Source organism: Pseudovirgaria hyperparasitica (genome assembly GCF_010093815.1).
Source record: "Pseudovirgaria hyperparasitica strain CBS 121739 unplaced genomic scaffold EJ05scaffold_12, whole genome shotgun sequence".
Lineage (NCBI taxonomy): Eukaryota > Fungi > Ascomycota > Dothideomycetes > Acrospermales > Acrospermaceae > Pseudovirgaria > Pseudovirgaria hyperparasitica.
In genome coordinates this window covers 1,109,583-1,134,513 of record NW_022985560.1, presented here as the reverse complement: position 1 = coordinate 1,134,513, position 24,931 = coordinate 1,109,583, and the positions used below count along the sequence as shown (strand labels likewise).

At 50.4% G+C, this 24,931-nt stretch overlaps 7 protein-coding genes across 7 annotated transcripts; 3 read left to right on the top strand and 4 right to left on the bottom strand.

Annotated features, from left to right (window-relative positions):
- Positions 1–5,075: 5,075 nt before the first annotated feature.
- EJ05DRAFT_92671 (uncharacterized protein) lies at positions 5,076–6,847 on the top strand. Its single transcript, XM_033750063.1, has one exon. The coding sequence runs from the start codon at positions 5,233–5,235 to the stop codon at positions 6,724–6,726; it is 1,494 nt and encodes a 497-aa protein (XP_033598630.1). The 5' UTR covers positions 5,076–5,232; the 3' UTR covers positions 6,727–6,847.
- Positions 6,848–9,192: 2,345 nt separating this feature from the next.
- EJ05DRAFT_487975 (uncharacterized protein) lies at positions 9,193–10,002 on the bottom strand (the record flags this gene model as incomplete). The annotated part of the gene is made up of 2 exons (XM_033745657.1): positions 9,193–9,446; positions 9,822–10,002. 2 exons carry the CDS (start codon positions 10,000–10,002, stop codon positions 9,193–9,195), a joined length of 435 nt encoding a protein of 144 aa, XP_033598629.1.
- Positions 10,003–14,702: 4,700 nt separating this feature from the next.
- On the bottom strand, positions 14,703–16,408 carry EJ05DRAFT_92609 (Low temperature viability protein). The gene is made up of 2 exons (XM_033750061.1): positions 16,263–16,408; positions 14,703–16,209 (listed from the first exon to the last, which is right to left on the bottom strand). The coding sequence occupies exons 1-2, from the start codon at positions 16,280–16,282 to the stop codon at positions 14,769–14,771; spliced, it is 1,461 nt and encodes a 486-aa protein (XP_033598628.1). The 5' UTR covers positions 16,283–16,408; the 3' UTR covers positions 14,703–14,768.
- Positions 16,409–16,723: 315 nt separating this feature from the next.
- Positions 16,724–17,752, bottom strand: EJ05DRAFT_502642 (uncharacterized protein; the record flags this gene model as incomplete). Its single annotated transcript, XM_033747291.1, has 1 exon — positions 16,724–17,752. The coding sequence occupies one exon, from the start codon at positions 17,750–17,752 to the stop codon at positions 16,724–16,726; it is 1,029 nt and encodes a 342-aa protein (XP_033598627.1).
- Positions 17,753–18,034: 282 nt separating this feature from the next.
- Positions 18,035–18,994, bottom strand: EJ05DRAFT_92606 (snare-like protein). The gene is made up of 3 exons (XM_033750060.1): positions 18,774–18,994; positions 18,287–18,723; positions 18,035–18,236 (listed from the first exon to the last, which is right to left on the bottom strand). Exons 1-3 carry the CDS (start codon positions 18,808–18,810, stop codon positions 18,216–18,218), a joined length of 495 nt encoding a protein of 164 aa, XP_033598626.1. The 5' UTR covers positions 18,811–18,994; the 3' UTR covers positions 18,035–18,215.
- Positions 18,995–19,125: 131 nt separating this feature from the next.
- Positions 19,126–22,246, top strand: EJ05DRAFT_478195 (kinase-like protein). The gene is made up of 7 exons (XM_033744408.1): positions 19,126–19,386; positions 19,449–19,518; positions 19,577–19,726; positions 19,823–20,201; positions 20,251–20,663; positions 20,713–20,850; positions 20,898–22,246. The coding sequence occupies exons 1-7, from the start codon at positions 19,250–19,252 to the stop codon at positions 21,873–21,875; spliced, it is 2,265 nt and encodes a 754-aa protein (XP_033598625.1). The 5' UTR covers positions 19,126–19,249; the 3' UTR covers positions 21,876–22,246.
- A 311-nt stretch (positions 22,247–22,557) lies between these two features.
- Positions 22,558–24,437, top strand: EJ05DRAFT_92353 (uncharacterized protein). Its single transcript, XM_033750059.1, has 4 exons — positions 22,558–23,509; positions 23,560–23,643; positions 23,693–23,770; positions 23,831–24,437. The coding sequence occupies exons 1-4, from the start codon at positions 22,672–22,674 to the stop codon at positions 24,325–24,327; spliced, it is 1,497 nt and encodes a 498-aa protein (XP_033598624.1). The 5' UTR covers positions 22,558–22,671; the 3' UTR covers positions 24,328–24,437.
- The last annotated feature ends 494 nt before the right edge of the window (positions 24,438–24,931 follow it).

Genomic DNA, 24,931 nt, shown 5'->3' with positions numbered 1-24,931 from the left:
CTTATGTACTATATATAGACATGTTTTAACGCTAGCGTTAGCTTAGGATACTACCCCCCGCTATTTAAGGATTTAGTAACAATTACCCTCCTAAAACCCGGGAAAGACCATATAATAGTTAAAGGATACCGTCCGATCGCCCTACTTAACTACTTAGATAAAGTCCTTAAAGTAGTAATCGCGGAGAGGCTCTAGTAGCTACTCGACCACGAGGACATTCTTCTATCTACCTACCTAGAGGGAAGAAAGGGACGGGCCTTACACAAGGCCCTCTACCACATTACTAAAACCATATACTAAGCATGGAACAAGGACGAGCGTGTCATAGCTCTAGCTCTTAATATTAGTAGTGCATTCGACCACGTATCCCACCTAAGGCTACTAGATAACCTAGTAGCACGAAAGATCGGTGGTACTATAAACGTGTAGATAGCGAGCTTCCTTACTAACTGGACTACTAAGCTCCGGCTCCCGAACCACGAGACCGGGAGTAACCCGGTTAGCGTTAGAATCCCTTAGGGGTCTCTATTATCCCCGGTACTCTTCATTCTCTATAACGTAGATCTCGTTACCCTTAGTAACCATATCCCTAATCTAACTACGGTAGGATAGATCGATGACGTCACCCTAGTAGTAAGAGGAGCTACTAGGAAAGACGCCATAGCTACCCTATAAGTAGGCGTCCTCGCTTGCGACTAATGGGCGAAGCGCTATAGGATAAAATTTAACCCTAGTAAATTCTAACTTATGTACTTTATTAGGCCCTCGAAGAGAGCCCGTAAGGCCGTAGACACCCTCGACCATGCGATAACCTATCGCGAGACTACCCTAGCCCTAACCTAATAGATAAAAGTGCTAGGAGTCTAGCTAGACTCCCGCCTTATATTCGCCTATTACACCTAGGTTATCATCCCGAGACTTAAGAGCGCTAGCTATCTCTTAAAGGAACTCGGGGCCTCCACGTAGGGAGTAGGAGCCGATACCGTCCGAACTATATATACCTAAACCATTCTCCCCCGGGCCACCTATTACTACTCCGTGTAGTATAAACTAGGTACGGCCCTAGCTAAGGAAGCTACTACAGCCCTACGGAAGATATAAAAGGAGGCTTATCTCCGGATTACCGGAGCCTTCCGAATAACTAACGCCGACGCCCTAAATATAGAGATATACATGCTCTCTACCGACCTAGCCCTTAAGTTAGCCGCCCTTAGCTAACTCCTATAAATGGTAGGAAGCTAAACGGGACGCCACCTCGTTAATTAATTAAGAAACAGTACCTAACTAGTATAGTAAAGCCCGCTAGCCACGTATATTAGCCTTAGTATACTACTTATAGGGTACCTCGACATCAAAGTTAGATCGCCTTTTATTAACTCGCTATAGGGTATCTACCCTAATACAATACTCTATACTAACGCTAAAAGCGCTAGGGAGAGCTATAACGCCACTCTTAAGGAATAGGGCCTCCACCTATATATAGATGGTATAGGCATTAATAACCGTGTGGGAGTAGCGGCATTTCTCTATAAAACCTAGGAGTGCGAAAGCGAATATATTAGCCCCCTATAATAGTTCTTAGTCTACCACGGAGAGGCGTACGCCCTCCTACTCGCGATTCGTATCATATAACGCACGTAGCGACTATATCTAGTATATATCTACGTGGATAATAGAGGACTAGTCGAAGCTATTACTAACCTATGCGCTAAGGCCGCATAGCTCTATATTAGGGAATTCCACAAAATTACGTAGACCATCGGCTACCCTATAATAGTCTACTAGATCCTAGTCTATATCGGGATCGAGGGCAACGAATATATCGATATCCTAGCTAAGGAGACGACCGGCTAGAGGGCTACTAACTATAAAAGCGACCCGGGTATCCCTCTACCTAGGACACGACCCCTTCCGAAGACCCGGATAGAGTCTAAGAGGAAACTACGCGACTTTAACTAAACCTAATAGACGAAGGCCTAGCACGCCGCGAAAAATAGTAGTACTATACTTAGACGTATCTAACCGGACCCGGACGTAAACGTCTTAGACATCTATAAACCATATAGCCGGGCTATCTAAAGTCTTATTACCTAAATAAGGACGGGTAAACTAAGTACTATAGAATACCTCCATAGTATCGACGCTAAGGAATCTCTACTCTATATCTACTATAACGCCTAAGTCCCTTAAAATCTTTATTATATCTTATTTAAATATAATACCTTCTCCTATATATAAGAGGACCTCTATAAGGGCTTTAGGAAACGGATAACGGACCTTAGGGAGGTACTAAGCTACCTAGAGATAGCCGCTGAAGCTACTATCTAGATACTTAGGACTTATACTCTAAAGAACTTCCGGTAGGTTAACGAGGACTAGAAGAACGACTAGTATACTAAAAGATAACGAGCTAATAAAGCTGAATGTCCGACACGCCAACCGCTCCGGGAACTATAATAGGCTAAGCCTATACTTAGCGCGGCATGGCCGCTATAAAAGCACTCCTACTAGGTAAAGACCATTCGTTTACCTAATTTAAAAACCTTAGCAATACTAACGCTAGATGCTAACATCTTATAGTATATAAACCTATTATATTAGTAGAGATCTAATATAGGACCTCTATCCCGAAGGGGGTAACGCTAGTACTACACCTATTAAGAGGGAAGCCCTAGCCTAATAGCTATAGACACGTGCTCCCGGGCCACCAATAAGGAGAGCCTAGGAACACACGCCCTAGTACCCGTATATAGGACTAAATCACGCCCGTTTTAGGGATACATAACCGATACTACGGTAAGTAATTATAAAACATCCACCTCTAACGCCGACCTAGAGGACAGCGGAGGGTATAGATCGCACATGGCGACGCCTAGCGCCAAAACTCCCATCTATACCCGCGCCACCTAATGCCACCGTATAGAGACAGAGGATACATAGGGCATAGAACCGAACGGCAAATGAATAATGTGAACCCCTAGCCGCAGTTACGCTTAAGAATCTCTACTAGTAGGCGAGAAACGATAGCACCTACGACTGGCCTAGTAGTTAAGCACGGAGGATTTAGTAGGGAGCTATCCCAAAGGAATCCCCGGGGAAAGCTATGCCTAAAGGAGCTACCCGCGACATAAATGAGCATTATACTCTCCGTCTGGCTAAGGCCATGCTAACCACTAGGGCGCCTAACCTCACTCTCCCCAATGCTGAAGAGGGGCCAGGCTAGTATACATCCACCGATCCGTATGGAGGGGGAAACAGCGGTAGCGCGGGTGGAAACGGGGACCAAATCTACACCCAGGGTTATCAGAAGGGGCGTGCATCATAGACGAGGGATAGCGTTTAGGGGGTAATGGTTAATAACTAATCTAAAGTCCGAGGTAGCTAAGATGCGACTAAAAACCCGCTCGAGAGGCCGGGACAGGGTTCTAATAGGCTGCATTAAGCGGGGGCGGTAATGCGTGTAATAAGTGGGTCATCGGCTATACAGGGCCTCGCCAATATTAGATAGTGCCGCGTGCCCCATTAGGGGCTCTACTAGGCAGTAAATGAAGCAACCAACCAACCAACCAACCAGATTAAGGAAATTCAACAAGCCCAAAGAGAAGGCAAGCGTACTTTGGAGCAGCTAGCACCTCGACCTTACTCTCACTTTCTGCTGGGCGCTATCGAGAGATGTGCCGAAGAGCTAGTTCCACAACTGATCAGCGCCATGTCCTTCTCCCTCATCGTGACCCCCCTCCCCCCCTCCCCCTCGTCCTCCTCATAGACCAGACAAGACATCAGCGAATCACAACCAGGTAAAGCTCCGCAACTCTCGACCTCATTCTATGGCGATTCATTCTGTGGCAGCCCTACCACGCTACGAGGAGCGCCCACCGTCCAACTTTCTCTCTCCTGGTTCTAGCGTTATATTCATTCCTCGCATACACCTAGGCCCGGCAACCAAGCTAACTGGCAATTGCTGCATGCATGTTGGGTATGGAAGGCCTGCGATCATTCAGCCCAAAAGACAACCACTCTTGGCTCCTTCAGGGACCTAGCTCGAAATGCTCATCATTCCTGCTGGCATCTGCTGCTCTCTTCTCACGCACGCACGCAACCAAGCCGCCCAGAACTCAGGCCACTTTCTGTCCTAAGCGGTAACCAGATCCCATGCTCTCTCTTTCTGCTGAGTCTGCTCCAGCCTCTCGCTCTCTCTCCCTCTCCCCTTGACTGTTGGCTAGCACTGTAGCAGTCCGTCAGACCCTCTGGCAAGAAAGCTCACGCTCAGTCCATGCATCTACCCGTCTGCTTCGGCGCTCTAGCCACGCCGTAAACCGCAGACCACCAGCATTGGGCTGTAACAACACAAACCCTATTCACCGCACAAGCCCCAGTCTTCAATCAGGGACTGACTTGTTCCACGCTGTCGTTTCCGGAGCTCTCCCGCACGGCCGCCGTCGTCGCTGTTTGGACCTCCATCATCACCCTACCTAGCACACACACACCCCGACCTCGTCTTGTTTGAGCCTTCTTCCAGCTGTTGCCCCACCGTTTGCTTTCGTTCGGCTTCAACCCTGCAGACCCAAACTTTCATTCCAAAGGAATTGTCTAGGACGTTTCCGACTGGGTCGTCGTCCTGCTTCCCGCATCAATTGATCCCAGACCACCCTTATATCTCCCCTCTCGCCACACACACATAATACGAGCAGTATCGTCTTTTCGACTCTTAATCATCTATCCGGACTCTTCCAGGCAATTCCCCCCTCCCCAGTCTCCCACCAACCGCGTGCGACGGAATCGTCACGACCTGCTCAGATTAAGATATCCATCATCTCATCCCTTGTCCCCACTATCCTATCGCTCTATACAAGGGAACATCCTGGACTTTTGGTCGATCCTGCCATCCACTTGACAGCCTCTCATACACAATATATACCCCCCAGACAAGTACTTCACTCTTGTTCTTGTGGAGAAGTACATTCTCAACTCCTCGTTCGGACCTTATATACCAATTGACACCTGTGTCTTGCTACATCCCCTCCACTAGCCATTGGTGTTGTGCGAGTAGGTGCTTGCCTGTTCTTTATACAGTCTCTCTTCTATACTGACACTGCCGACAGTACGTGCTCGTCTTCTTGACACGGCAAAACAGAACAAAAAAACCTACGACTACCTTTGGATCGTACGCAGCTGTTGCTTTCAGGCAACACTTCTCCTCAGGACCACCCGCGTACACTCTCAACCGATCAAATGGACTCATCAAACATGTACTCCCAGCCCCGCCCGGCAAAACGAATGGCCTACGAGGACATTCGATGCAATGGCTTCAGCTCACCAGCATCATCGGTCATATCCAACGAACCATGGCTGTCGGCCGTTGACACTGCTGGATCACCGTACGAGCCTATCCCACGGGTCAGCTATATGAACAGTCCTTCTCGCTACCATGACGGCGTAGATGCCAAAACAGAGCTTCTCCCGTCAACACCAGGTCTGCACATGCCCGCAAATGCCTACGTGACCTCGCATCCCTCGGCAAACCCAGCTCCCTTGAACCCGCGGATGGACTCGGCCCATCCATCTAACAACCAAGCCATACAACCAAGAGTCGAGCCGTTGCCTCGTCAAGCTACCCTTCCTCCCACACCTTCCCCTTCGCGGTCAACTCTGCGGACAAAGTCCCGTGGCACCCGTTCTGCTGAGCAGAAGCTCGAGCCGACCTGGAAGGGCTTCATTGGATCGACGTACGAGGCCTTGCAACTATTGGAAGGCTGTCTCCAAGGCAAGCTTCGGCACATGCCCCGCCGTGCGTACGACCGCGAGCGCGAAGATGTGATCCGCAGCGGACACGTTTTCGTGTTTGAGGAGAACGCGTCCGGCATCAAGCGCTGGACAGACGGTGTCTCATGGAGTCCGAGTCGACTATTGCCCAACTTCCTCATCTACCGCGAGGTGGAGGAGAAGGATCACAAGCCTGGTGAGAAGAAGAAGGCGATCAAGAAGCGCAAGCGATCAGACGACGACGGCGTGGACGAGTACGATGAAGTGAGCGGCGACCAGGCTGCCCCAGTACTCAACCCCAACGACATTGCCCTTACGATACCCGAGCCTGAGCGTCGACGTCTCTGCGGATCGTTGACGGACTCTTACAACTTCAAGAGCGACGGACTGGTCAAGAAGACGATCAGTGTGGAGTACAAGGGCAATGTGCACCACATTATTGCGTACTACAAGCTGGAAGACGTCCTCTTCGGCAAACTCGCACGCATGAGCGAGGATGCAAAGTTTGGCGAGATCCAGCCTCGCTTTGATCTCCTGAACATGCAAAAGTTCCAAAACAACCCCGACAACCCGATGGATGACCCGATCCGGTTCCAGCACCATATGCGCCACGCGGATATGCAAGCGCACCATTGGCCACAGTATTCTCCGAGTCATCAAAGCATGCAGCCGCTGCAAGCACCCCCGCCGCTACACTACTACCCAGTGGGGCAGACACCTGTCGCGCAAGACGGCTTCTGGACACCAACTGGCGGCCACTGGTCTCAGCAAACGCCAATGATACAGACCTTTACCCCCATGGCGACTGGGTCACCGTTTGGCGGTGCTCGAGCGGACATTGGCAGCCACAACGGTGGCGGCCTGACACCGCTGTCGTACTCGGCAGGCCACATGAGCCAATACCAGCCTGCATTCAGTCAGATGATGGCCGGTAACTACAGCGACGGCTACCTGCCATCATAACCGGCATGAGGGGCCCATGAGGGCGTCGTGTGTTGTGGACGAGTGATGTATATGATGTACGACAGGCGCAACTGTATTATATGTTTTTTTCTGCAAAAAAGCCGAGGTTTACGAGCACTACGGGTTTCTTATTTCTTCAAGGTTCACACAAATGGGCGGCTGAGTTTTTTTACTTTTTCTGTTTCGACATTCTTGATGGACATGTATAAAGGTGGAGAGGAGAGCAGCAGCAGCAGCACACATGCAGCAAAGTCCCCCATGGCATGCATGGGCGGTTGACACAGTTCTACGAATCGAAGCTTGGTTTGGTTCGAACATATTGTTCTTCTCTTTCTCTCTGTTGTTTGTTACTGGGCACTGGGCAGGCGCTCTGGATGGATGGATGGATGGATGGATGAATGGATGGATGCGAGAGAGCAGGACTCAGACTTGGGACTTGAGATGGGACTTGGGACTTGGGAGGCAGCTGCGTACACGTACGCAGTCTATTAGCAATTAATACACATTATCAACGTCAACATCTCAACATTATCATCATCGTGACTACACCCCCATTAACCAAATACCACAATCAACGATGCCTGAGTGCCTACCCAAATCTCCCGAGCCCTCGATAATCTAGGCCCCCAATTCCTTCCTTCATCTATTTCACTCTATTATCTCTCTCAACTACCTAATTACCTCCATCCACAACAAAACCACCCCCCCCGAAACCCCCGAAACCTCTAGAACACACACCAAATCGAATCGAACCGAACACTAATCATCAATTGGGCGGTCTTACCACCCACCACCTCCAAACACACCCCGTCACGAAGCGTATCATGGCACGCCCGCACGCCCAATCGGCTGCCCTGGGCCCCTGGCCCGTCGCCCGTGCCGGGTAAGGTAACGTAACGACCTAGAATTCGTAGCTTGTGTGTGTGTGTGAGAGTGTGTGTGTCAGCTTGAAAGACGGGAACGGGGGGACCGGGGGGACCGGGGGCCAAGGGGGGGCGTTTCTGGTCTGTATGGCGTATGTATTCATTGGTGTAAGAACGCGGAGGTACACCTCGCATCTGCTGATTGGACTGTTTGTGTATTTGGGGGGGTTCGTGTTTCGTGTGGATGACTGGGCTGTGGGAGGCACTACTAGTAGTATACACTTGCTGTACGAGTATGTATGGATGGTGAACGGTATAGTTTGGGATAAGGATGGTGTAGTTTGGAAGTATAGGTTGGGGAAGACAGGTTTGGAGATCGATCTGAGATGGAGATGGCGATCGGGCGGGTTGGGGGAGATCCGGGGGGATATCTGTCAACGATCTAGGTGTGTTACTCGCTTGATACTTGGGAGGGTATGGTGCGTGTTTTTTTGATCTTGGATCTGAATGTGATCTTGGATCTCAAGGGGCTTGGCGATTGCGAACTGCGATTGCGAACTTGGATGGCGATGGGTGAGATGGAAGTTGTGATGGCGAGGGGAGTTTGGATCGGCATGTGCATGCAGGTTTGCGGAGATGCGATGTTGTGACATGTGATACACGGGCTGGGATGGGTAGTGCGCCTGTGGACTGGACTGGGATGGGTAATACGTGGGGTGTGATTGGTTCTGCGTGGCTACCTACCCCCTGTCGTCGAACAACGACATTAGGCATAACAGTAAACAATAACAAACGTCGTTCACTTCAGTCTTAAACCCCTACCTTCAGCCCTCAACCTCCAGCCTCCAGCCTCCAGCGTCACCACTACTGGATACGAGGAAAGACGTAGTCAGTGCAGAATACGTCGCAGTCAGTGCACTTCTACTTTTAGACCTCTCATCAAACCTTCCGACTCCTAATCTGATACACACCACCCTACATACATATCTACTACCTATATACCTTCTCTCCTGCAGGCAGTAATTAATGCTAATAATAGCCCCTTCACTCCCACCATTCGTGTCCCTATCTACCCTCTATCATCTAACTCCCCCCCCCCCAAAATCCACCATCATAACTTCACCCACATGCACCTCCACCTCCACACCCAACTCCACCTCCATGCAGCATGCAAGCCAGTATGCATCTCGCCCAGCGCCACACTACCCTCCACCCCCTCCTCTACCCTCCTTCACCCCATCCTCCTCCTCCACCACGACTCGCGCGTGCATGCGTACGGTGCATGCATAACGCGGTGCAGCCCGCATCATGCATTCTTTCGCGCCAAATCTCTCGCTGCCCAATCGTCTCTACCGGGCGTGTGGTCCTCGTGCTCTCTATCCTGTTCTGATGTAAGTATGTATGTGTGTATGAATGAAGGAATGAAAGGCTTGAAATGGATGAGATTCCCGATCTACATGCTACGCCAATCGTTTGCGCAGATCTTGGGCGCGATGCTTATGTATGTACTGCTGCCTCATGTCATGTGTGTATGTACTGTATGTATATGTCCTTGTGCCCTACCTACCTACTACGTACGCCCATCGCTGATTTATCTTAAACTTTATTTATGCTCTTTGGGCACCCCTCTCTCCTGGCCTTGCCTTGCCTCTCCCGGTTCTTTCGTCTTCCGTGTTTTTTTGCTTCTTTTCTTCTTCTTTTCTGGGGGTGTTGTGGGATTTTCTAGATTCCTTCCTTTCTTGATTCTTTTCTTCGTCGCCCTTTTGTCTTTCTTATCTGTCTTCCTTTTGTTCTTTTCTTGCCCCGTGTTCTTGTTCTCCCTCTCCTTCTTCTCCTTGTACTCCTCCTTCTCGTTCTCTATCTACTTCGTCTTTCACTTCTCTATCTTCCTACGCCTACGCTTAGACCTAGGCCCGGGGCCGGGACGGGAGGCGAGACGATGCGCTCTAGACCACCATCCCATCCATTCTCTTTCTTTATCATCTCATCTCATTTTATTTCATTTCGCACTGGCTTCTCTATTCCGTCCTCTCTCCCTTCCCTTTCCCTCTAGCTAACTGCTCGGATCTTCGTCCTGTCCGTGCTGGGCTTGCGATAATCTAATGTTACTACAAAAAGAGATGGGATGGGATGGCGTGGGAAGGGGTCGTGTTTCTATTTCTGGATGTTGTCGTGGGCGTCTGTGGTTTCGTCTGTGTGTCGTTTCTGGTCTGTTCTAGTCGATTGACTGACTCGGGTTTTTCATTTGGTTGACCTGTGTGGAATGGTGTGGTTGGTATGTCGAGTTCGTGTCGGTGCTACTGACTGCTGTGTGGATAGGTGCTGGTCCTACTGGATCTGGATCTGGCCATGGTTCGTCTTTGTCATTGTCGTCGCGATCGGATGGTGCGATCGTGGACGGGTGAGATGGCATGGACGGATGGATGCTCTCCGCTCCGGCTCGGATGGATCGTCTGGGGTATCCTTGCTCCGGACTTGGGATTCTTTCCCGGACTTGGACAGCTTTCTTCGGGACTTGATTTCGCCGTTCATCTGGACTTCGCTATGGCTGGATATGATAACACCGACACGAACACGAACATCAGACGCTAATGGCCTTCATTTCGTGTGACTATATTCTCCGGGACTCTCATCTCTCAAGACCGTCCAGGACCATGTACTCTCAATGATTGCTGGACCGACAGCTCCTGGACCGACGGCCAACAGTTCATACTACCACGGACACTCAGATACTCTCGCTAGCAACAAGAAAAATCACATGCACATCCGTGCCTTGACATCATTTTGGTTCATTGTCTTTGGTTCTTGCGCTCTGCTTCCTCCCTGCAGTGACGTGCTTTTTTGGTTCTTTGCCTCCTCCGTTGCAGTATACGATACGAAGCGACACTAGACGACACTACACACCGCGACATGGCAGAGAGTAACACCGTCAATGGTCAGGGTGTCTTGTCCTGTTGATGTGTGGTGTTGTGTTGTGTTGTGATTGACTTTCGATGGGTGCGCTGCTGTGATGGGTGATGACTGACTAGACCTCTCCCCTTACGCTTGACCACTCTCTCTACATCTACCGCCCTGTGGTATTCAGTGGTGATACTACCGCGAGCAGCACCATCACCACAAGCACCACTAGCAGCCCTACAACCTCCCTCCCTCTCCACTACCTCCCTACCTACTGACATGCCTACGTCCATGCACCGTCCATTCTGAATATAAACTAGGCAGTTACTAACCACTCCTCCTTTGCCGCTTAAAGCAGTCACTGACATTGTTATATGCGGTTTATAGTTGCTCTATGAGTTTGTTGCCATAGTATAGCTGGAACTTCTGTTGAGAGGATGCCGATGGAGCACGGATGTATACAGGAACTGATTGTGGCGTCGTATGGCATGGTAGAGTATGGCAGAGTATGATATCGCCTAATAGCAGCACAGCACAGCACAGTACAACAGCCTAACAGCAGAGCAGAGAATAACAGTACAGCAGAATAACAGCACAACAAGCATATCAATACGGCGCGGCACAGCACAGCATAACATAGCATAACACTGACAGTATAGCATTACACTACGCCACAGCACAACAGCATACCATCGCAGCACAGCATAACACATTCATCAAGTCACGACACAGCATAGCACAACGGCACATCATCAGATCATCGCACATCTTCGCATACCATCAAATCATTCACTACACACCCAGCCAGCCACTCAATCACTTAATCAGCCAGCCAGCCGGAATACAACCCACATACCTTCCTGCTCATCTATTTACCTAATACCTTCAGGCATCAGGCTTGTTCGCTGAGACCTCTAGACTTACTCCAGACTTACTCCACGCTTTAGGACGCTATATGACGTTCTTAACAACACCATCCACACAAATCAACACTAAATGGTAGCAACTACAACTCCGCCTCCGACAAGGTGGTCCGATCTTCAATCAACCCCACTGTAGACGAGGACACGCCCTCGATTTACCACAGACTACAAAACCAACCTAGGTTCGACGCAGAGTATGCTTAGGTTCACGTGAGTCTGGTATTGATCAGGAAGGCCAGGGGAGATAGGGACCGGTATGGCGATTAGGATGAGTACGGACATGACGGGTACCGAAGACACTTCCATCAACGGAAGACACGATGACGACTAAGACGATAAAAATCACCATCACTAGTCCCATTTACACCGCACACGCCCGAGACCACACATGGCGACACGATGCTCTGGCTCCCACGCGGCTCTGGCCCCAACGCGGTTCTGGCTCTGAGGGTATGACATACTAACATATCGATCTAATGACGTACCATGCTATCGATACTCACACGTCCGGCTTGTTTCTCCAAAGGGTGGGAGAGACAGCGAGGGAGAAGGGAACAATCCGTGCATCCGAACGAGAAGTTGGTGCTTCGGTGAGAAAGAGAGTGGAACTATCTGGTATGGGTGGAGTGGCGTCGTGTAGAGTGGAGTGACTGGGCGTGGATGGATAGGTGGGAAAGAGAGTGGAATTTGCTTGGTATGGATGGAGCTGTATTGAGTGAATCGTGGGTGTATGTGGATGCGCAAAGGGAGGTAGGAAAGAGAGTGGATTTGTTTTGGTATGGGTGGAGTACAGGATGGCAAAGGGGACGAGGACGGGAAAGAGATTGGCTCTGCTTGGTATGGGTGGATGGGGAATTGAGCACAGGCAAATGGCGGGGTGTGAGTGATGGTCGACTGGTCATTGTGGGAAAGAGAGAGGATCTGTTTTGGTATGGGTGGAAAGCTTCAGTGTGGTAGTGGAGATGAGACAGGGGCTCGGTCGAGAAAGAGAGTGGACCTGATTTGGTATGGGTGGATCTGGAACCGAGCACAAGGGAACGGACGGGGTTTGGGTAAAGTTTTGCGTAGAAGTGGTGGTGGGAAAGAGAGTGGACCTGCTTTGGTATGGGTGGACGTCTCTGATGTGATGACGGGTGAGAAAGGCAGAAAGAGAGAGGAAAGCCGACAAGTCATGAAACATGAAGTGTGGAAAGTGAGGGGAGACACGGTGATGATGATCTCATGCCGCACGTGAATCAGCGTACGGTCGGTTCAGCAGAGGCAAAAAGGCAGAAGAAAAGGAGATCAAGTAAAAGGCCTTCAAGGCAGAGAAGAAAGGGAAAGAGAAATACTTCCATCACGAGCAGCAAAAACGAAGGACAAAGAAAGCATAGGAGAGCGTATATCGACTCTAACAGACACTAATAGCCCCCAAAATGGGACTCAATGAGGATATATCGAAGCAGACCAGACGCAATCCGATCGAGGATTGGCAAAAGAGAGGGATATGTATACAGCCAACGTGCTTTACCCGAGCGTATCGCGGGAAGACGACTCGACAGGATCCTACTCGAGCACGCAGACAATCAACATATACCCACACGACGCCTAGGACACAGTAATATTCACATACGTCCAACGGGCACACGCCTTAGCCAGTGCTCTCACAGAACGACACAACAAGATCTATCGATACGCACTTCCAACCATCCAGCGCCGATCCGCGCCCTCTACTGGACCTTTTCTTGCTCCAAATTTTAATCTCCCGGAGAAAAAAGTCTATCAGCCGGCGTATCTAAGGATGCATCTGGTCCTTTCGTACGATCTAATAATAGATAGAAACTATATTGTAGTCATGTTCAAAAGAGGTACAAAAAGAGAAAAAAGAAGAAGAAGACAACAAGCAGAAAAGAGAATGTTAAAAAGCCAATATATATATACTCCAAGAACAGGAGTATATATAATATATAGACAAGAGACGAGATTGTAGGGTAATAGGGGTCATACAGGAGTCCTAGCAGACGAAAACGCTAGAGTACTACTTAGTACCAAGAACAGAAACCGGATAGAGGCCTCCGAATAAGACTATAGAGGAAGAGCTAGGTCTTACCAGCATACATATCTAAGTTCTAGAGCTAGGACACACAAGGACATACCAGGACCCAGTCAGGACTCAATCAGGACTCAATCATCTATCAACCAGGACATACTAGGACATATCAGGACATATCAGGACATACCAGGACATACCAGGACATACCAGGACCAGGACCCAGTCAGGACTCAACCAGGACACATCAGGACTCAATCAGGACTTCATCAGGACTCATAACAAAGAAAGCCAGAACCCACCCTTAACCTCCAGGACCCCTAAACCCACCTTCGAAAACATCCTGTATTTTCTTTTCTCTAAACATCCAGGACTCTCCTTGCCAAAGGACACCCACGCCAAAACGACATAAACCCATGTCCAACACCAAAATACCAAATCTATCACGACGAGATAGTCATTAGTCAACGTCACGTCCCGGGATTGACATGACTCATTCACTTCTTTCATAGAAGTGTGTCTTGTAGAGACGGGTTCGTATACATATGCAATAGTATGCGCATATAAAATACACACAGGCCCATAGACGAGGTAAGTTCGTTAATAAACGCGTATCGAACGCTATCAAATACGCGTGCAATGCCATATCAACGGTATAGAACGTCTATCGAGCGTATATCGCATACATATCAAGCATACACTCATAATCGCAAATCATCATAAAGGCACACCAATACACGAGCGTATGTAAACGAGGTAAGTCAATACGTAATCCCGTATACCACGCTATATACGCGTTTCGTTCCATATCGAGCGTATAGAACGTGGATCGAGCGTATATCGAGCGTATGCCGAGCGTATATCAAGCATGCATTCACAATCGCGAGTGCACACAAACACTCAAAAACACACGCAAACGTACAAATAGACAAAACTTACGAGCGTGTACAACTGTACAAGCTAGAAAAATATCAACATATCTGTTATGAGATATTGGACAAGGTAGAGTTTAGAGAAAGGGGAAAGGGGAGGGGTTTTACGGCGTAGGCACTTGGCTACAGGGAGGAGGGTAGACATACAAGTAGAAGCGGCGTGCGTGAACGGAGATGTTCATATGTGTTTGTGACTATATTCCTCTCGAGCGCAAACAGACGCATGACGGACAGATTGCGCTCATACAACTTCCACACATCTTAAGCCGAGCCAGACCAGGCCACACCATACCATCCCAGTCCATTCCAATCCAATCTAATCATCTAGTCTATCGTATAAATCATCCAGCACGCAGTAATTAATCATGATAGCATAATTCCAAATCCATAACACCCGTCACGCCGCCTGCTGCGGCTTGCCCAGCCTCACGGGCCCCAGCCCCTGACGCACCTCGTCCAGCTGCTCCATGCCAGACTGCTGCTTGCCCTTCTTGACGCGGCGCCCGCTCTTGCCCTGCGTCGAGTGTCCGCCCAGGAAGTCGTCGAGCAGCGAGTCAAAGTCCTCGCGCATGACGCTTGCGCCGCTCATGGTGCTGATGCCGCTCATCCTGCTCATCCTGCTCATGCCCGTCATGCCGCTGCGCAGCGAGGCGCCGTCGTCGTCTGGCATGCCCTCGTTGCCGTCGTTGGCGTAGTCCTCCTCGATGCGCTCGAAGCGCGAGTCGAGTACTGAGAGTGCTTCTGTGCGGGCGAGGATCGAGGACGACATGCTGTAGCCGGATGTGCCTGTCAGGGCGCCCTTGCGCTTCTTTTTGCGGCCGGAGAGCAGTGACGACGCGCCTGTCATGATCGAGCCGGCTTGGAGGTGGTCGGGGAGGTGGGCGTCTTTGGCGGCGCGCGGGGCTTTGCCGCTTGCTTTGAATTTTGCGAATTCGCCCTGCCAGTCTGTGTCTTCGCGGTCGGCGGGCGCTTGGTCGGGCGCTGGGAGCGGCACGCCAGTTGCGTCGCCGGCTGGCTCGCTGACGGGCGGCGCGGGCGTCTCGTGGTGTTCCTTGTCGGGCTTGATCGTGTCGTCTGTTTCCCAACCTGCGTCTTCCTCGAACGTGATGTCGTCGTGGGCTTCGTCGCTGAAAAGCCCGTCGCGCCATGCTTCCTCATCTACGGCAATGCCTGCGCCCGTGAGATCCTCGAAGAAATCGCCCTCTTCGGCTTCATCCACGTATTCCTCATCTTCCAGCGCCTCAAGCACCTCACGCAGCCGTGGGTCCATATCGGGCTGGAACCCAGCAATGGCATCGGGGATATTCTGCTGGTCCTGATATGTCGTCTTCTTCACAAATTCACTCGGCAGGTTCGCAGGGTTGAACAGGTCACTAGCCGCATGGCTCGCGCTGCTCATGCCACTCGCTAGACTCTGTGAATCTGCAGCTTCAGATATTGCATCTTCCAAGCTCTGCTTTTGCTTTCCCTTCTTTGTCGCACCAGGCGCCTCAACCCAGACTGTCGTGCCTTGGCCGCTTCCCAGGTCACGCATGTGCTGCATGTAGTCGTACGAACTATCATCATAGTATATTCCGTATTCCGCCGCCTCGCCCTCGTTGGCGCGCACATCACCAAACTCCGAGCCCAAGTCGTTGAGAGTCGCATTTGCACGCCGACTTGCAGAGCTAGATTGGCTGACATGGCTGGCGGCGGATGAGGAAGGATATGAGACTGATTTTGTAGCAGTAGGAGCCTGGACCTCGTGAAAGACGAATTGTGAGGCATCGCTGTCGTGGATGAGAGGGTCGTTTTGTGCACGGTGAAGAAGTTGGAAGGTTGTGGCGTTCTTCTTGTCGCTAGATATTGTCAGTCGCTATACACGAATGATGAGATGAGGAATATGACACACATGAATCTTCTGCGTGGCATCTTGTATATCGTTGAGCAGTGCTATCCCTCAGAAAGTTTCTTGCGTGGGAAAAGAATGCGCCTTTCAAAAGAAATCCGATGTCCCCGCTAGAGAAACGTCGGTGACGGAACGCGGCCCGGGTGGGGTATACATTCTCAAAACTATGCTGCACTGCGTTGATTCTAGCACGCCTGGTGCACAATTTTGGACGATATAGAATCCGATACCTAGCCTATACAGCCTCGCAAACTGCTTCGGTGCTGAATCAGGGCATGTCGACTAGTACATGTTCATTTGAAGTACACTCGTTTCGACATGGTAATACTGATATTGAAAGAGCGGTATTGCTTGTACATGAAGATAAGGAGTGTTGGGACACAAAGTTGTACCCTCCTGACGTTGACCTCTGCTTGCTATTCACATTGTGTAAAATTTGATGAACCTCATAAAAGTCATTGCGATCAAGTCGTACACTCGTCTCCGTAAGGAGGCGGAAACTTCCACAGATCGATTACGGAGACTGACTGATTCTTATCCTCGTTACACCAATTAAACTCTTCTGTCTTTATTCGCGGGTGGCATGCTGAGTCAGGCAGATGAGCTTGGCATGATCTCGTGGGCGTATGTGGGGTGTCTAGACGATAATCATGGGTATGCGGCTGCTCCGGCGGCGGCGTCTGTAAGGACGCCTCCGGGTCCGTTTTACGTTCTGTACTTGTAGTTGAAGTAGCAGCTATGCCTGGTATTCGCCTCGTTGCCCTGCGAGCCTCCCAGTCTGCCCATTCTTTCTTCGCCATTGCAGCGTAGTAAGCCTCGACCCTTCGCGATATGTCATCCACGGCATCCGCATGAATCGGAGGTGTGCCATCGACGTATTTTTCGAAACTCTCAAGGTCCGATAAGAACAAGTGTGCTGTGTCCGTCACCCCTAGTAGCTGTAGGATGGGGAGTTGGAATTGTCTAATGAGGCGTTTCTCTACGAGATCCTGGAACAGCGACTTCTCGTGACGTCCGTAGCCAAGTAATATGTAGAATTCAGGCTTCATGTAGTACGCTTCGGTATGTGTGCCAGTCGAAGAGTGGTAGACGATAATGAAGATGCTCCGGTCTTCAAGTAGCGGACGCTCATTGACCCCCGACCAGATTTCATACGACTTTGGATCCAATTTATATGGCGGGTGCCCATTGAAGCCGCTCTGGGATGTCAAGTTGCCGTTTATATCAGGGTCAAAGCCATTACAGATAGAGTCGACCTCGCACAAAGTCATGTCCCTTGCCAAACAGATGAGTGTAGTGATACGTCCATCGTCGGGAAGTAAGACATCCCAAGGATATTCGGAAGCGAAATCCTGTGGTATAAGATCTTTCGTGTATGCTAGGATGGCCGGTAGTAATGAAGATCGAAGGTTCTGCTGGAGGTGCACCCTTGACGAGGCATAGAATGTCTCGACGGTGATGTTCTGCAGGACCGACTTACGCAGGGACGCCATTGATGTTGACCAAGTTGGCTGAAAGGATCCTTTGGAAGTATTTTGCCCCCACGTGTCAGCTACATGGATTCTGGCAAGTGCATACTGTGCACAAGACGGCATTTGCTGATCCAATTTTGCAAGCACGATGGCAACGACATCCAGCAAAGGTCTCCGGCATATGATTCAGCAAACTTCGTCTAGCGAATGTTTCATCGGAGGTGTTCTAGCAAAGCCATTCATCCGACGTGTTTCCGTATAGCGACCAAACCATCTGTCTTGAGTGATCACAAGACGTTGGACGCCCCCCTATGAAAGGTCGGTCATACCCCACTTGCTTTCTAGGAGGCTCTGGTTCAACCTATCTAGAAGCGACCTAGATGCTTGATCCATGATTGAACGTGGGTTGCCTGGAACTGAAGACCATGGTAACCACCATGTTCGTCTTGTTCGACTTCCGATTTTCGCTTTCAATCAGGCCGTGTTAAGACACAAGGACTGAGCTCTGTCGGAGGGTTAAACAAATCCTTCATCACAAGATGTATGCCTACTTACGACAAAGCTTTCTAGACCCATCTCGAAGAGCTCGTTCGCGACGCCAATACCCCCGGGATGTTCCACAGGACTCAAGGGATTTTTCACAACAAACTCTACATATAGATTCGCCCAGATTTGGTGCAGTACAACTCGGAGATTGTTGGTCTTGGTGTCCGTCAACATCACAAACTTCATCCTTGTGGGAGTCTCGTAGTAATGGAGCTTGTAGTCGCCAGTCCGATATGACAAGAATGCGTCATCTTCACCGCCCAGCTTCTTTACAATATTTCGTAGGGAGAAAACGGTCCCAAATATGAGCTTCGCGTCGTCGGCAGCGGATAGAGCTTTCCTTGCAGGCATCTCGACGCTTGCAGTAGTGGAAGCGGACGTAGGTCGGGCTTGCTTGCTGGAGGATTGCGGCTGCTGTAGCCATCTCTTGCTGTAAATGCATTCCGCTGGTTGTGTCAACTGTTGCAATTGCAAGTCTCAGAGCGTTGAGGCTTACTATGACGATCGAAGATGTAGAAGCTGTAGATGGCCATATTGAACCTGCTGAACCGGCGCTACGAGTAGATGGCGACGATGACACAAGACAGCTGAGCAATTCTCTTGTCCAAGACTGCTGATTGTGAGGGAAGAAGACGACGACGACGACGACGACAAAGGAATGCTGAGACACCCGACGTAGTGAAGACTATGAATGGGTTGAGGGTTGAAGGTTTTCGGAAGCTTTGGTTGCCAAGCTGAGCTCTCTCCCCCCTGCCAGTTTCACGTTCACGCACGCACGTGCCTAGTGGGGTTTTGCGTTCGTTGCCTTAGGACTAAACTCTGACGTGAAAAAACGGTATTGTTTATCTCACCCCCGCTGCTGCTGGAGGACATAATTCACTCAAGGCTTGTCCATTGTGACACCATTTATAGCTTATATCTGTTCCCCTTTTCTACCTGTTCGGGTCCACCCACAGTGTCTTTCTACGCATCATGTCTACCAGTCCGAATCCGCTCCCTAATGATTCGCCTTCGCCTGGCCGAGTCCCCACTATTCACTCCACGGAACATATCGAGCTAGGTGTACCTGCAGCGGGAGGTGACGGACGCCCACCGGTGCTCAAACATCTGTAAGTACATCATGCAGAGCTTCAGGGCAAGTCGGCGTACTGATGGATGCCAATTCTCACAGGTCGTCTCCAGCGTACCATAGTCCCCTTAGACATCACCACCGTACAGCTTCGAATCCTAGGAAGGTCAAGGTACTCTTCAACGACCCTTTGTATGAAGCGATACACCACCAGTATCTTACAAAGCTAGGAAACATACAATGCCAGAACCGAGTATAGCAATAGTGAGGATGACGGGACGGCGCAGCACCGAATCAACCAATATATCATCAAGCAGGAGATCGGTCGAGGGTCATTTGGGGCAGTACATCTTGCCACTGATCAATTTGGAAATGAATATGTGAGGCGCCTTCCAATCACTGATACACGCGAGAATCTACACGGACAGGTCTGGGTGGTGTAGGCAACACGAGAACGCTAATGTTATTCGAAACAGGCTGTAAAAGAGTTCTCCAAGACACGATTGAGGAAGCGTGCCCAGTCAAACTATCTCCGGCGGCCGAGTGTCCGACGTCGTCCTGGGCCTCTCGGAGTTCGAGGTGCGATGATCCGGCCGAGCGCTGGCAGACTTGATTCTGCAGATGCCTTAGAGCTCATCAAAGAGGAGATTGCTATCATGAAGAAGCTCAATCATCAAAACCTCGTGTCACTAATTGAGGTACTCGACGATCCCGAGGAAGATTCCTTATACATGGTTCTGGAAATGTGTAAAAAGGGAGTTGTCATGAGAGTTGGACTTGATGATCGAGCTGATCCTTATGAGGAAGAGCAATGTCGTTGTTGGTTTAGAGACATGATGCTGGGCATCGAGTACCGTCAGTATCCCAGCGTTTAAACATTAGCCCCTGCTAACTCACTTCGCAGTCCATGCGCAGGGCATTATTCACCGTGATATAAAGCCGGACAACTGTTTGGTGACAGCAGACGATACGCTCAAGATTGTCGACTTCGGAGTATCCGAGATGTTCGAGAAAGACTCAGAGATGAGCACTGCAAAATCCGCAGGGTCACCGGCGTTCATGCCCCCTGAACTGTGCATAGCCAAACACGGCATTGTGTCTGGCAAGGCTGCTGACATTTGGTCGATGGGCGTTACCCTTTATTGCCTAAAGTTTGGGCGTATACCCTTCGAAAAGACGGGCATGCTAGATCTGTACGAGTCCATACGCAATGACAGTGTTGACATGGACGGTGAATGTAGCGAGGCCCTACATGACCTGCTTTTGAAACTTTTGAACAAAGACCCACAGCAGCGCATCACTATGGACGAGCTGAGGGTACGTTATCCGACTCCATTATGAATGAAGACTAACCTACCACGTTCAGGAGCACCCATGGATCACCAAACACGGCACTGACCCTCTGCTGTCCAAAGAAGAGAACACAGCCGTTATTATCGAGCCACCAACCGAAGAGGAACTCAATGCGGCTATCACTGGTAACATGGGCCACCTCCTGGCTGTGGTAAGTGTACAATCTGGTATACTGTACCCTTACTCTAACAGTCACAGATGCGCGCAGTCAAGCGATTCAAGGAGCTGCTGTTCCGCAAGAGACCCGATCTCTTGGAGGGAATCCTGGGCTCGGCTTCCCGGATCGTACAACCACCGCTGTCTATGCGGCCAAGCAAACTTAAGTCGTCACACAGCTTGGCTGCCGGCGATGGGCGGCCAGTGGAGCGTGTGTTGACGACTGAAGGCGTAACTGGTGACATTCCAATTCCCGACAATCTTGAAGACCTTGAACAGTTGTCTCAACGTAATCACAAGGAAGGCATTACTGCCGTGGATGGGAAAAGCACACCAGAATCTACTGCCAGCATTGATACTGCCATACCTGCAGCGAGTAGGAAGGCCTCTCCAGCAACACCAAAAGCCATGTCTCCTCTGTCGAGTGTTACTTCAGTGTCTCCTAGAGGAATCGGTCTGAAGCATACGCAGAGCGCTCCAGCAGAACTGGCCCTTGCAGAGGATATCGTCCAACGCCGAGATCTCACAGGCAAAGGGCACGCTCACGACCCACTTGAGGATCAGCTCTTCCTCGACATTGGCATCAGTGCTGACCACAATCCTTCGGCTGAAGACAACGTGCACATTGTCGCAGAGTCACCCTCCGCGATCGAGATGAATGTCTACGAGAAAGCGTATGAAGAAGAAGTCCGCAGCATCGTGGAGCAACGTGGTCGCAGTGCGACTTTGTACCTGACACGCAGAGTCGAAGATTCTCCAACAATCCGAAACATGCAGCATATCTTCCAAGACGCCTCTTCGACAGCTGCAGGCATGAAAGCTGTTGGTCTCGAAAGTGGCCGCATTGGCATGGCGAAACTCATGGAGAAGGCTCGCAGTGCTCGTGACGCAGCGAGCACCGCTGGAGCGCAGGCTTCGACAATGGATAGCGTTGTGGCAGGCTTGAGAGCTCTGAAGCCTTCCAGCAGGAGTTCGACGCCCCAGCCTCCTCCACCATCACCACCGCCAGCGTCGTCGTAGGACGCCATAGATACTTTGAAACAGCGCGGCGTTGGTAGGGTTCTGCGATTGTTCCTGTTTACACGATTATGGCCGTACATGGGTCGCACTCTCTTTGGCATTAAATTGTATGATTGCATTGGGTGGAGTTCATATGGTTATGATGGTCAGCTGGCCTGGCAGGAAAGACGATACACCGTTGATTCGGGGTCAAATAAGGCACAAAAGCGCACACAGGCTAATAGATCAGGGCGTGTGTTGGTTGTACAATTAGCCAGAGGGTCTATGATGGAACTCAGATTCCCATCGACATTGTCTTACTACGAGACGTACGAAATCCCCTTCATTGGCAGAAGATGTTATGTCTACGAAGAAGCTGTTCATATCATGATGAGTGACGTCACCGATTCATGCCATGATACAATATCTGCAGAGTTGGACATATTACATCAACAATGGCATATTACTTGTCCGTTTAATTGGTCTGGCCGTGCCGCAAGTTTCAGCCCCAAAGTCCGAAGGATTGAATTCACAGCCTCCCGCTTGGCTAAACTTGGCCTCGATCTGCACATGTCCTAACCACGTTTAGACTGTGCTAGCTGGAGTGGTATCGCCTTGGCTGACGCTATATCAGTCCAAGGATGCTTGAAACTGAGGAGACTGGTCTCGACCGCTCTCCTCTCGAACCTCTGTCATCTTATATATTCACGAGTCGCAGCGACGGGGTCTCTGTTTTGCGTGTTTTGATGCCGAACATCGAGCACCTGCCTACATATGCTCGGCTCATGAGTTCAAGCTCATCATCAAGAACGACAAGATGCCTCTACCGAGATGGGACACGATAGGGTCGACCGTGAAAGACTACTCCAAAGTAATGACTCGACGAGGACGAGTATGGAGCAAGGAGAATCCTCAACCTACCCACGGGTGGCAAGGCCAACCTCTGAAAACGCACATCTACGCCTTCTCACTCCTACTACTTTTCGGTGCCATTCCGCTCACATTGTTCTTTATTCTGGCCTATGATCCGTGGGCGCCCAAAACTTTGTATTGCACGGGCCAAACCTCTGATTTCTCCTTTGGTGAAACTATGAATGGATCCGCTATCCAGGGTATCTTTATCATTGATGCGCTGGGTCCTGATCAGATGACCTTTGCAACGGCGAAATTCGTCGACGTCGTTTGGGATCTCTGCGTTGGTCGTGGTGCGCAGGCGCTGTCCTGGTTTATCTCATACGTTGTGTTTAGCAAGGCGCTCATCCACGCCATCGAGGTTGCTCCTATTCCGTTTCGAAGCTTCACCAGCGTCGCGATTGATGGAAGCAGTCTCATGACGTTCTGGACCTTGTTGGTCGATATCCGCCGGCAAAAAAGCAAGCGTATGGTGGCCCTGTTTATCTATCTCATCATATCGATCGGATGGATGCTTGCTATGCCTACCCTTCTGAGTGCCATGACGGGCTATGTCAGCAGCAATCAGATGTATCTGAGTGTGGACTCGAGTCTGATCGACATGGCTGAAGTCCACGCGGGCCAAATCATTGAGGATGGAGAGAGGGTCGGTCTTAGCAATGGGACTTGTGTCCCGGACTCAGACATTGATTTGTCGCTTGTCCCCGGTATGAACATCATGGTGAACAGTCGCCGACTGGCCTGTAAGTTACCCAGACTTTTGTGCTGTGACAGATACTTATTATCAGTAAAGGTCCGTGTGAATTCCCGAACGGCACTGTCGTCGATAGTCCAAGATACGGTGGAGACTATGTTCCGAATGCCTTGCTTGTGAATTGTGCGTAACGTTGTCTTGCTCATTATCATACTGTTTCTAATTCGACCAGGTACCTACAACACTACCACGACAGACCGCACATTTCCATCTACGAACTACACTGACAACTCCTACACAGAATTACCTTGTAAGTCCCTTCCTGCTGCCTCTCGTGGTATGTCGTGTGACGGTGTACTAAAAAAACCAGGCACCTCAAACTTCACCATCAAACTAAACAACGAATGGCACAACATCGGCCGCAACCCCCTCAACCTAACACGCGGCGGCTGTTTCCGCAACCAAAGCATGCCCACCGCAGACATCGACACCAACTCGCGCTGCCTCCCCAGCGGCGACAACGCAAAATACTACTGGGGCTTCTCCAGCATGCTCGGCGCAATCGTCGTCATCCTGCAGTTCGTCTGGGCCTTCACCATGTACGCCCTCTGGTTCGAATCGATGGTATTTAGCACGCTCGTCAAGCAGGGTATGAAGCTCTCGCAGCTTCGCGGTGCGTTCGCGGTTACTGCGGCAGCGCAGGAGAGGCTTGAGATGGGCGCGGAGGAGATGGTGGGGATGCCGGAGGGGGATCTCAAGAGGCTGGGTGCGAGGGAGAGTGTTGTGGAGCGCAGACATCTGCGTGGAGAAGGGGAGGGGGAGGCGCTGAGGAGGAAACGATCGACGCCGGATTGCGATAGTGATTGAGCGAGGCTTGTTCTAGGAATTCCACACTCCAGGCTGCACGAGACGTCGAGCAACGGATTTCGATGGTCTCAAGTACTGCGTACGCGCGAAGGTGTGGCATGACTTGGCCTGCTCCGCTTGATATTAGTGGCGCAAGACATGAGCGCGGCGACGAACATAGCAATGAAAGCGCATACACGGCTAGTTCGCGCACTCTGGATGGTAAATATACAAAGTACGTTGTCAGTCCGGAAGCAACTATGAGACGTTTTCCGTCTGTCAAGTCATGTCCATGAGGAGACTCACGATTAGCTGATTCCATTTAGTGTGGATTACAGAACTATAGAATGCATATCGACGACCGTCACGCACTGTACTACAAAAATATATGAGTTGAAGTGTATGCTATTCCTAGCTCTGAACACTGATCTACATGTTAACAGGGCTGGCTGAAGATGTAAGCAGACCTGCAAAAGAAGGTGCCCTACCAACAAGTAGTAATAAACAGACACTATATCAGAATACGTGCAGACCCGGTAGTCGGAGAAATTAGGCAACCCTTTCGAGCAGCCTGTTGCTATAGAACCTCCACCCTCGCATCTGTCCATCCAATCCCAAAACCGCA

Excerpts from the sequence above, each read along its gene's own strand:
- EJ05DRAFT_92671 (XM_033750063.1), top strand. The coding sequence starts at position 5,233 with ATGGACTCATCAAACATGTACTCCCAGCCCCGCCCGGCAAAACGAATG.
- EJ05DRAFT_92609 (XM_033750061.1), bottom strand. The coding sequence starts at position 16,282 with ATGCCACGCAGAAGATTCAT. Across the intron at positions 16,210-16,262 it reads ATGCCACGCAGAAGATTCAT|CGACAAGAAGAACGCCACAA; the intron begins GTGTGTCATATT and ends GACAATATCTAG.
- EJ05DRAFT_92606 (XM_033750060.1), bottom strand. The coding sequence starts at position 18,810 with ATGGCCATCTACAGCTTCTACATCTTCGATCGTCATA. Across the intron at positions 18,724-18,773 it reads CTACATCTTCGATCGTCATA|CGGAATGCATTTACAGCAAG; the intron begins GTAAGCCTCAAC and ends TGACACAACCAG. Across the intron at positions 18,237-18,286 it reads TGGGTCTAGAAAGCTTTGTC|AGCTCAGTCCTTGTGTCTTA; the intron begins GTAAGTAGGCAT and ends ACCCTCCGACAG.
- EJ05DRAFT_478195 (XM_033744408.1), top strand. The coding sequence starts at position 19,250 with ATGTCTACCAGTCCGAATCCGCTCCCTAATGATTCGCCTTCGCCTGGC. Across the intron at positions 20,202-20,250 it reads GATGCTGGGCATCGAGTACC|TCCATGCGCAGGGCATTATT; the intron begins GTCAGTATCCCA and ends CTCACTTCGCAG. Across the intron at positions 20,851-20,897 it reads TGGGCCACCTCCTGGCTGTG|ATGCGCGCAGTCAAGCGATT; the intron begins GTAAGTGTACAA and ends TAACAGTCACAG.
- EJ05DRAFT_92353 (XM_033750059.1), top strand. The coding sequence starts at position 22,672 with ATGCCTCTACCGAGATGGGACACGATAGGGTCGACCGTGAAAGACTAC. Across the intron at positions 23,510-23,559 it reads GAACAGTCGCCGACTGGCCT|GTCCGTGTGAATTCCCGAAC; the intron begins GTAAGTTACCCA and ends TTATCAGTAAAG. Across the intron at positions 23,644-23,692 it reads GAATGCCTTGCTTGTGAATT|GTACCTACAACACTACCACG; the intron begins GTGCGTAACGTT and ends TAATTCGACCAG.